The sequence below is a fragment of the Cervus elaphus genome, chromosome 15 (assembly GCF_910594005.1).
Source record: "Cervus elaphus chromosome 15, mCerEla1.1, whole genome shotgun sequence".
Taxonomy (NCBI): domain Eukaryota; kingdom Metazoa; phylum Chordata; class Mammalia; order Artiodactyla; family Cervidae; genus Cervus; species Cervus elaphus.
In genome coordinates this window covers 17,743,183-17,755,246 of record NC_057829.1, presented here as the reverse complement: position 1 = coordinate 17,755,246, position 12,064 = coordinate 17,743,183, and the positions used below count along the sequence as shown (strand labels likewise).

Sequence of the window (12,064 nt, the reverse complement as noted above, 5' to 3'; positions counted from 1 at the left end):
TTCCTTTCTCTCCTTCTACTCCTGCTTTTCCCACTATATGTATGTTATACCTTTTGTAGTTGTCCTGTAGACCTTGGATATAGTCTGTTCCATTTTTATTTTTTCTCTTTCAGTGTTTGTTTTCTTTGGTTTTTGGTTTGAGGATTCTTTTGATAATATCCTCTAGCTCAGAGATTCTTTCCTCAGTTGTTTCCAGATTACCAATAAGCTCATCAAAAGTATTCCTCTTTTCTTTTATAGTATTTTAGTATGAAGTATATAATCAACCAAATATTGAAGAAGGATAACAATAAGAAGGCACTGGCATAGTAGATATCAAGAAATTATTTAATGGTATGGTAATTAAAGCAGGGGGATATTCTGACAGGAATTCACAAATAAACCAATGGGATTACTGTTCAAAATGAGTCAAACTGAGCATTAAGAATAGTAATTAATATGGATCAAACAAAACAAAAACAAAACAAAATCAAATCTATTTCAGTTTCCTATTCTTGCTACAACAAATTACCACAAACAGTGGCTTAAATTAACACACATTTATTTTACAGTTCTAGAAGTCAGAAGTCCTCAACTTAATGTGTTGAAGAGGTTTCATTCAGTTCAGAGACTCTACAGGAGAATCTGTTTCCTTGCCTTATTCAGCTCCTAGCTGCTGCTGCTGCTAAGTCACATCAGCCGTATCCGACTCTGTGCGACCCCATAGACGGCAGCCCACCAGGCTCTCCTGTCCCTGGGATTCTCCAGGCAAGAAAACTGGAGTGGGTTGCCATTTCCTTCTCCAATACATGGACGTGAAAAGTGAAAGTGAAGTCTCTCAGTCGTGTCCAACTCTTCGTGACCCCATGGACTGTAGCCTACCAGGCTCCTCCGTCCATGGGATTTTCCAGGCAAGAGTACGGGAGTGGGTTGTCATTGCCTTCTCTATCAGTTCCTAGAGGGCACATGAATTCCTTGGCTCCTTGCCTCTTCCTCCATCTTCAAAGCCAACAATGTAGAATATTCAAATATCTCCCCTTGTCACCTGACTCTCTCTTTCCTCTCTTTTCCTCTTAGGAGGAACATGATTACATTGAGCCAACTTGGATAATCCTCCCATCTCAAAGCCTTCAGCTTAATCATATCTGCAAAACCTCTTTCACATGTAAGATTACATATAGACGGGTTCCAGGAATTGGTATGTAGGTATCTTGAAATGATGGGAGGGAAATTAATTATTCAGTCTACCATCATCTCTTTTGAAGTATACTAAAAATCCAACGTATTATTTTAAAAACTATTAGAGAAAGGGAGAGAATAAGAAACCTATTCTGTCTTTTCCATATGAACTGTATCTCATTGTAATCAAATAATTGAAGAGTGAAAGTTTCTGTTTCTAGAAATATTGAGCTCATAAATTAAGAAAGAATGACAAAATATTAAAAGAGAAAAAGAAAATGGAAAGAAAACCAGACACTGTTTGTGTCTTAATAAGATTGTACAAAACCACCTTCAAATCATTCTTGCTAAACATCTGAAGTGAAATTTAGTTAGCCTTCCAACACTAACTGTGTTCTGGAAATAAGGAAGAGATACCACAAAAATGCAGTCAAATTTAGGTAAAATTTAGTCAAATGTCAGTAAATTCTATAGGATAGAAGATCTAAAGTCTTCAACAAATAAAGTGCTCAATTTTCTTTGTATTATTCTTGCACATTTTGTTAGGTTCATTCCTACATATTTTATGGTTTTCATTATTACCAATGTGATCCTTTTCTTCGAGGCTATTATGAAAATACAGGAAAATAGTCTTTTCTTAATGATGGTTTCTTACCATACCATTTGCAAACAATGACAGCTTTGTATCTTGTTTTTCAACACCTTCCTTTTTATTCTAATTTGACTTCTTTTTTGTTTTATCAAATTGTTGAGGAACTAAAAATCCAATGTTGGGTAAAAATAATCAGCTTTGCCTTGTTCCTTGTTCCTTGGGTATTTTAATGGTTTCATTAAGACATTTTAGAGAGATTTCAGTTTTTGGTATATTCTATGAGTTGAGTGTAAACCTACATTATGGACTAACTAGAGTCTTTTTAAAATGAGAAATGGATATTTATCAAATGTTTTACTGTATCTATTGAGATCATCATTTGTTTTTTTCTTCCTGTAATCTGATAATGTACTGAATTACATTAATAGATATCCCAGTGTTAAACCATCCTTCCATATCTGGAATAAACACTATCTGAACATCTAATCCTTTGCCATATTTCACTTCATAATATTTTAGTTAAGATTAATGCATCTATAATATTTTCATAAGTGTGATTACCTACAATTTTGTGTTATTCTTTTCTATTTCTGATTATAATTCGTTACTGATTCACAGGATAAATTTAAAGCTTTCTCAAGATTATACTAACTTCAGAGAATGAGTTGAAAGCATTCCATCTCCTTCTATGCTCTATAATAACTTATATAAAAGGGAATTATTTACTCTTAGAAATTTTGGCACATGTCCATCCCAAACTCCCTAATTATCCGGACACCCAACAAGGACCTACAATATAGCACCTTCTCAATGTTATGTGGCAGCCTAGATGTGAAGGGAGTTTGGGGAGAATCCCTTTGCTGTTCCCCTGAAACTATCACAACATTATTTGCTAATTGGCTATATCCCAAGACAAAATAAAAGTAAAAAAAATTTTTGGTAGAACTAGCCTATAAAACCTACATCTGATGGCATTTTTATGTGTTGAGTGTTCAATATTTTATAGGTTTAACATTCTATTAAGATTTTCTACACTCTCAAGTAAATTTGTATTTCTCAAGTAAAATTTACTGTTCCCTGAATATTGCTTTTTCTGGATTTTCAAGCCTATCAACAGAAAATTGATAGTTTATAAACATTTTCAAATCTCATTTTAAATAAACAAGATCTCTATCGGTTCATTTGTCAAGAAAACAATAAACTTTCAAACTTTTGTGAGACTATTAATCAGAGTTTAGATCTTCTACCATTTGCTCTATCAACTCTGTTCCTTAGCTATCATTTGATCTGTTCAGAGTTTCATGCATCTCTTATAATTTTATTTTCCTCAAATACTTGTTGATTTTGTGCTGCCAGCTGACCTTCACATTAGATGATCCTTGCTCATTTGTCTGTGGATGTCTGGTTTGCCAACCTTGCCTTTAGACACTGTAAGGGAGGCATAAAGAATGATGGTTAGGTAGATGAGGCAGTAACTTACATTCAGGGTGTACTCACTGTCACTTCTGAACATCAATGGCCAACTTCAGAACTGCCCTCCTCTTTAGTGTCAACACCCATAATAGCTTCTTTAGCACTGAAATGAATGCCACAGAATCCCAGTGTCCTGTACAAGCAGCAGAAAGTAAATGGGCTAAATGGTGTAGCTGCTCTACTTGCTTTCATCAGGTCAGTTCAGTTCAGTCACTCAGTCATGTCCAACTCTTCATGAGCCCATGGACTGCAGCACACCAGGCTTCCCTGTTCATCACCAACTCCCGGAGCTTACTCAAACTCATGTCCGTTGAGTCGGTGATGTAATCCAACCATCTCATCCTATGTTGTCCCCTTCTCCTCGTGCTGTCAATCTTTCCCAGCATCAGGGTCTTTTCCAATGAGTCAGTTCTTTGCATCAGGTGGACAAAGTACTGGAGTTTCAGCTTCAGCATCAGTCCTTCCAATGAATATTCAGGACTCATTTCCTTTAGGATGGACTGGTTTGATCTCCTTGCAGTCCAAGGGACTCTCAAGAGTCTTCTCCAACACCACAGTTCAAAAGCATCAATTCTTCGACGCTCAGCTTTCTTTATAGTCCAACTCTTACATCCATAAGTGACTACTGGAAAAACCATAGCTTTGACTAGACGGACCTTTGCTGGCAAAGTAGTGTCTCTCCTTTTTAATATGCTCTCTAGGTTAGTCATAACTTTTCTTCCAAGGAGCAAGCGTCATTTAATTTCCTGGATGCAGTCACCATCTGCAGTGATTTTGGAGCCACCCAAAATAGAGTCTCTCACTGTTTCCACTCTTTCCCCATCTATTTCCCATGAAGTGATGGGACCAGATGCCATGATCTTAGTTTTCTGAATGTTGAGCTTTAAGCCAACTTTTTCACTCTCCTCTTGCACTTTTATCAAGAGGCTCTTTAGTTCTTCTTTGCTTTCTGCCATAGGGTGGTGTCATCTGCATATCTGAGGTTTTTGATATTTCTTTTGGCAATCTTGATTCCAGCTTGTGCTTCATCCAGCCCAGCATTTCTCATGATGTATTCTGCATATAAGCTAAATAAGCAGGGTGACAATATATAGCCTTGATGTACTCCTTCCCTGATTTGAAACCAGTCTGCTGTTCCATGTCCAGTTCTAACTGTTGCTTCTTGACCTGCATACAGATTTCTCAGGAGGCAGGTAAGGTGGTCTAGTATTCCCATCTCTTTAAGAATTTTCCAGTTTGTTGTGATCCACACAAAGGCTTTGGCATAGTTAATAAAGCAGAAGTAGATATTTTTCTGGAACTCTCTTGCTTTTTCAATGATCCAACGGATGTTGGCAATTTGATCTCTGGTTCCTCTGCCTTTTTTAAATCCAGCTTGAACATCTGGAAGTTCATGGTTCACGTACTATCGAAGCCTGGCTTAGAGAATTTTGAGCATTACTTTGCTAGCATGTGAGATGACTGCAATTGTGTGGTAGTTTGAGCATTCTTTGGCCGTGCATTTCTTTGGGATTGGAATGAAAACTGACCTGAAAGTAATGCTTTCATCATTTTCCCTCTCAAAGTTTCTCTCATTTCTGTATCTACTTAGGATGCCTAAAGAAATGTAGCATTACCTCTGTAGCATCTTTTCAGTACATATGGGGCTACAGTTTCATCTAATCAATAATCTATCATTGATGTCATCAAACCTCTTATCTATAGCATTCTGAATTTTGAAAATTTTGGTCTTTTATAGGATTTTGGATGCAAGAGGAATTGTACATGTGTGCTTAGTTCATTCTTTTGATAAAACCACTCTTCCCTTTGGAAAAGTTCTTCCTGCTTCTTTGGGGCTCTATTCATGTTCTTTCACCCATTCAGTATGGTCAACTTGGGTCTTCTAATAATATCACTCCTCTGGCCACAGTGACTAACTGAGAGCAGACATATAACGCAAACACAGAAAATAATACTGGGAGGAGGAGTGTCTCTTTCTTTTGGAGGTGCTAAACTGGAGCTGCCTCTTTTCATGTCCACCACCAGCTGGAGGAAGTCAGACTGCAATAGAAAGGAACGAGGCCCTTCAGAAAAAAGAAATGAAAAAAGTCTGGGGGAGATGAGAGACTGAACCACATGCACGCATATACAGATCCACATGTACATACACACTCAGTAACATGGTTGACTATGAGATCCACTTGGTTTTAGTCTGGCTTTCACCTCTGCATTTACCTGTTAGTGACTTCCCTGGGAGTTCAGTTGGTAAAGAATCTGCCTGCAATGCAGGAGACCCAGGGTTCAATCCTTGGGTTGGGAAGATCCCCTGGTGAAGTGAATGTCAACCTACTTCAGTATCCTTGCCTGGAGAATTCCATGGACAGAGAAGCCTGGTGTGCTGCAGTCCATGGGGTCCCAAATGTTGGACATGACTGAGTGACTAAGCACACAAGCACATGACCTAATAAGATATCTTCTCCTTTTTTTAATTAATTGAACTATTTTGAGTGGAATTTCTTTCGCCTGCACCAGAAAAATATACTTTCTGGCTAACTCATTCACAGCCTTTAGATTTCCTCTTAGACTTCATTTGTTAATGGAAGCCACCCTATATTGTAATTACTTAATCATCTCTCTCCTCTCATTTGACAATAAACTCCATGAGGACAAGGATCGTTGCTTGTCACTGTGTATCCCTGGAACTTTTGTACAAGACCTAGAGCATAATAGGAACTGGATCACATCAACATGTGGAATAATGAATAAATGTTGTAACTGTATCATCTCATTTTAGTAGATGCCCAGCAGTAGACACCTGGTTAGAACCATGTATTTGGGTATCTGCTGTAAGTTTTTGATCATCATCATTGCTACTATCCAGTAGGGTTCTTTGTGTACAAGTATTCCCTGTTTCTCCTAGTTTTCAGGTAACAAAAGCAAAGGACATAGCAGTTTCCAGGTTTCTGGGTGGGCCCTCAAGGCCATAGAAAATATACACTCCTTAAGGCAGGAGTCCCAAATCTCTGGGATCTAATGCCTGATGATTTGAGGTGGAGCCCAGAAACAACGTGTACAATAAATGTAATATACTCGAATCATCCTGAAACCATGCCCCTCAACCTGGTCCATGGAAAAACTGTCTTCCACAAAACCAGTCCCTAGTGCCATAAAGGTTGGGGACTGCTGCCTTAAGGAGATTCTGGTTCCCTTATAGTTGTTATGTCTGTGGATCTGTATCTAATCGTATTGCCAAAACAATAGACTTGGAGAGTTCTTGGCTTGGGTGATTAAAAGGAAATTCTCATCTCTATAAATAAAGTGTCACACAATACTTCATCCTCTAAGATGGCTACAACTATAGGTATCTATCTGCTGCCTGTGTTCTCTGCTCCATTCTGTCATTATTCTAGCTCATTCTAGTTGTTTACAACCTTTTTCATCATATATTTATATGCAAACTACTGAATGAACTATAAAACATGCTGCTTATAGAACTATATATATTATATTTCTAGATTATGAAAAATCTCAGGTCAAGAATAATGAATTACCAAAAATGTGCCTCTATGACTTAATACGAAATTTCTTAAAAAAGGTGAGTAGAAATAGCTAGAAACAATTGCTAAAATCAAAAATACAAATTCAATTTTCTTTAAAACCCAAGAAAAGATTTGAGTATGATTTATTTATGTTCTCTATTAATAATTAAAATTAACATTTAGCAATTATTCTTAGAGGTGATTTATGTGTTTTGTTATAATCATCTATCCATAACTAAGAAACAAACTAAATTTCATCAGTGTTACTTAACTTGAATGCTTGCCTGAGATTTAAATTTGGAACACTTATATGGCTGTTGTATGGCCCTTGGTTGGTTCCAGAGCCCTGAGGTCAGCATGAATAATTACATTATTGGACCAGGCCTCTATGAAAGGTTGTTAATTTAAAAAAGGTATTTGCATCAAACGTTACCAGAAACTTCTTAAGTGCTATAAAATAATCATAGTATAACATTTGCTTTGGTTAATCCTTTAAAATTATATGAATGATCTAATTTTTGAAGACCCAACATCCTTTCCTTAAGGAATTTTTTTACAGCTCTGGTCAACTTGGGGAAAATACAAAAGACAATAGAAAATAAATGTTTCAATCCTTGTCTACTTTCTCCATTTTTTCTTTCCATAAGCATAAATGTCACCTAAATATAACCTTACAACAGAGAAGAAAGGCACGGTTGTGTAATTAACAAAGGGAAAGGAAGTTCTTCATGAAAATTTTCTTTCTTCATGATTCTAAATATCTGTGTATGCTGCTGTTGAAGCCACTACCATTTTCCCAAAGTTTTGCTGAGTAGATAAGATAGGGTTGTATGCCAAACAGATGATTATTACAATGCTGTCATTCTATATGATGTAATTCTGAAATGGAAATGTTTTCAGTGAAACTATTGTCAAGTGACACCTAATTTAAGATACAGAATGAGGAGACTGCAAAGAAGAAATTTTAAGGAAAGTCAAAAGCAAAAAGGGTTCCTTGTTTTCCTTCAGCTCATTTAAAAGGCCAACAGTAGAACAAGTACCCAAATGGATAGTGAGACACCATGACTCAGGTCAGCAATTTATAAACTGCAGAATAACACTACTAGGGAAGACCAAATGGCTGGCATATTGCATCTGCGTCTTAATATCAGGAAAATTATAAAGATAATGTAAATATCCCCTTATTCACTTTATTTCTGACCATGACCATTCCTGTCTCCTAGTTTTCTAGTTGAGAATCTAAAGAGCACTTTTTATGGCATCTATAGAGTCGGATCTGACTGAGCAACTGTAAGTACAGCACCGCCTTCATAAGATGTTCTCTTGTCATGGATTCATTTCTAGTAATTATGAATATGTGATTATATGTAAGAGTGTTCAAAAATATCTTTAGGTAAATCATTTCTTGTAGAACTGCTATTATATGCACTGTTACTGAATCACTTATGTAGTATTAAGAGGCACTGCTATGTGCCCTGCATTATACTATATGTTGCATAGTAAAACAGCACATGATTCTTAGCTTCAAGGAATACAGTTGGATTATGTCAATTATATCAATCCTTGGGAAACAATTAGAAAACCATATAATGTGATGTAAATGTACATGCTTATTGGTGTGCTAAGAGTAGCCAATATTCAGCAGAAAGAGATAAATTGGAATAAAATAATAGAATGTGATTAAAGAGTTTGTCTAAACCCTTCCTTTGAGATGCGATGTAATTAAGGAAGGTTTGCTTCATTGAGAAAGTGGGATTTGAATTAGGTCTTAAACAATGAGTACACTGAAAATAAATGTGAAATTAGAGGAGATTTAACTGAATTAATTTATCTCACTTTTCCTGATTTTATTTGTATGAAGACACACATACTCTATCCAACTGAGCTTTGTCAAATAATCCATAAATACATAAAGTATATGTGATTAACAATGCTTTTAATGCCAAAAGACAGCTTATTTTCTTAATCCAAAGCTCACTTTGTGTAATTATTCTTTTTACAAACTACTAGTTGGTTATATTAACACTTGAGTAATCTTGACAAGAAGTTGCTTTAAGCAGTTAAAGATCCAGATGCTGATCAGCATGCATTAAGTGATTCAGCTTAATTGGTTCCATCTAGATAAATTACTTACCTCAGTTCCTATCACAATTTCTTCCCTGGCAGAGAAGAACAGAAACTCATACAGCTTGTAGTGCTGAAATAAGCTGAAACACAAAATAAATGTGGAAAACTGATAAATTTATTTCAGGGAAAAAAGCAAATTTATAAGAATATTTAATACAGGAAAGTTAACTGCATTGACCAAGCTAAAGATATTAAACACTAATATGGTATCAGTCACCTCCACTACTTCAAAATATGTTGCCCAGAAATGCTAAGAAATGTAAAGGCTTATTTTCTGATACACTGACAATATAACAGTACCTAAATTAGTATCAGTAAACTAATCTGTGATGAATGGATAGGTTTGGGGTAGATTTCATCTTGATTTTTCTTGGCTCACAACCAAATAATGCAATGCACCTAAACACCAACCTTCATATTCTTTTTCATGTTTTGTTCCAAACTGGAATCAATTTCCTCTCATATGAATAGCACTGAATTCTAAGGCTACTTCCATATCAATTATACCTCTCATGGTCTCAAACTGTTTCAAGATTAATCTCTAATAACACCTGAAAAATGATGTAATGTTAACTGAACTACTTTTTAGAAGATGTCTGATTTTCTTAAAGAATATTCGATTACACATCAAAGGCACGAATTAACTTAAGAAAGATAATTTCTTTAGCTCCTACCCTAAAGACTAGGTGGTCAGTGCATAAAAACTATAAAGAGATAAAAGACAGGAGTTTCTTAAAATATATGCATTTCTAGTAAGGTTAAAGATCTCAGCAATGTGTTACTGAGAGTTAAAAATTTACTGAAAGGTTGACTTCTAATATCCTGTTTGTGATAATATTTGAATTTTTCTAATTCTCTTCCTGCTGGTTGGGAAAATTAATAGACTCATAATACAGTGCAATGCCGAAGAACAAAAAATTGTCTTAGTGGTTTCTCTTTCACTCTGGTGCCTTTTGCTATTTAAGAAAATTGATTTTAATATAACTGAGAAATTAACATTTGCAAAATGTAGCTACAGAGCATGTATAATAATGGCTTCTCCTGTATGCTGTAATGGATCAAAGTTTCAATTCATTTGAAATCAATGAAGAAATCCTCAGGCAGCTGGGTCTCTCTGAGTTATATTAGCAGTTGATCTCACTACTAACACAATCCATTTAAAAAGTGATGTGTGTGCAGATCAGTCATGTTTTTTTTTCTTTTTTACTACATTCAAATTAGTCATCAACATTCAGAAAACTAACTTAGATTTTGACATTACTTTGATTTGTTGGCTAGAAAATACATTAAGATTAGTGACATCTGATGATCCAATGAAGCAAAATACATTCAAACCCACCTTCCCTTACATTGGTTACCTAGAAAAAGCTTTAAGATTAAAACTATTACATTGTCAATAACTGACTCTGAGTAGAAAAATAAGACTGTAGAGTATTTTGGAAAGAGCTTGGCTTCTTTTCAGTTAACTGGTAATAAAACTTTCTTTTCCCCATCTTATGTCACTCAATGAAGTCAATTCATAAACCTTCCTTCCTGCAATTTTATAATCTTTCCACTTTATTCTCCTTATTGCATATAGTTATTAGATTAGTATTAGTTGCTCAGCTGTGTCCAACTCTTTGTGACCCCACAGACTGCAGCCCACCAGGCTCCCCTGTCCATGGAATTCTCCAGGCAAGAATACTAGAGTGGGTTGCCATTCCCTTCTCTAGGGGATCTTCCAGATCCAGGGATTGAACTTGGGTCTCCCTCATTACAGGCGGATTCTGAACCACCAGGGAAGTCATTATTAGATACTCCCATACTAAAAGAGAAGTTCACTTCTTACACTGAAAATAAAATGCATGACTTGGCTGCAGTGGTCAAAGAGGCGAAGCTGGGAAGGTCAGGGCTACACAGTGAGACAGGCAAGGAGAGGGGCCACCTAAGGGAGGCACTGACTCAGCTGCTGGTCAGGTCACCCCCAGAGCCTTGACCCACCACAGCTGGGTCCTCTCACTTTACCAAGGAGACTTACATGGGAACAAAGTATCACTTCTGAAATGGGAATATATTTTTTACCTCTACCTTTGAACTTCCAGTTGACTCAAATCCCTAGATTATTTTGTCAAACATCTGTCTTAGTCTTAAATCAAAAGGAGAGGACTCAGAATAAAAATGGGTCAAGGTACCTGACTCCACAGCAGGAAGTGCACGTGTGCAAAGAGGGACAGTGTTGCTTTTCTTATATTGGGTATATGTCTGTGCACATTACCTTCACCTGATTTCTACAGAATACATAGAATACACAATGACAGAAGTGTCCTTGAAGCCGATAGATATCTCAATGATGTCTTATGTTAAAAAGCTATGTATATATTACTCAGATTACTCAGTACTCATAGCAATGTTGGGAAGGAATTTTGGTATTCATTTTTAAATTCATAAACCACCTTATATTGATAAAGTATATGGTGTAGACTTATTAAGAGCATCAAATGAAATCTCAATTTTATTGTCAGTTAAGTTTCATGTGCAATAAGTCATGTTATAAAAAGCACTCTCCCAAAATTGACTAGGGCTATCTATCACTGGTTGATTAAACTTAATTATCAGGCTAAAATGAAACATGTTTTTTTTAATTAACTAATTTATTATTTTACTTTACAATATTGTATTGGTTTTGCCATACATTGACTTGAATCCTCCATGGGTGTTCATGTGTTCCCCATCCTGAATCCCCCTCCCACCTCCCTTCCCATCCCATCCCTTTGGGTCATCCCAGTGCACCAGCCCTGAGCACCCTGTCTCATGCATTGAACCTGGACTGGTGATTCGTTTCACATATGATAATTTACATGTTTCAATGCCGGCATCCCACCCTCGCCCTCTCCCACAGAGTCCAAAAGACTGTTCAATACATCTGTGTCTCTTTTGCTATCTCGCATACAGGGTTATCATTACCATCTTTCTAAATTCCATATATATGCATTAGCATACTGTATTGGTGTTTTTCTTTCTGGCTTACTGCACTCTGTATAATAGGCTCCAGTTTCATCCACCTCATTAGAACTAACTCAAATGTATTCTTTTTAATGGCTGAGTAATATTCTATTGTGTATATGTACCATAGCTTTCTTATCCATTCATCTGCTGATGGGTGTCTAGGTTGCTTCCATGTCCTGGCTATTATAAACAGTGCCACAATGAACATTGG

The 12,064-nt window shown here is 36.3% G+C and overlaps 1 protein-coding gene across 6 annotated transcripts in view; it reads right to left on the bottom strand.

Moving 5' to 3' along the window:
* CABCOCO1 (ciliary associated calcium binding coiled-coil 1) overlaps window positions 1–12,064 on the bottom strand; it is a 159,360-nt gene that overhangs the window by 92,834 nt on the left and 54,462 nt on the right. For 3 of the 6 annotated variants that reach the window (XM_043926673.1, XM_043926675.1, XM_043926676.1), the window contains one exon: window positions 8,876–8,948. In XM_043926673.1, coding sequence (XP_043782608.1) covers window positions 8,876–8,948 — 73 coding nt within the window. Of the gene's footprint in view, window positions 1–806; window positions 3,179–4,631; window positions 5,264–7,493; window positions 7,621–8,875; window positions 8,949–12,064 lie in introns of those variants that run through there. The other 3 variants (XM_043926677.1, XM_043926674.1, XM_043926678.1) reach the window with 3 other exon arrangements.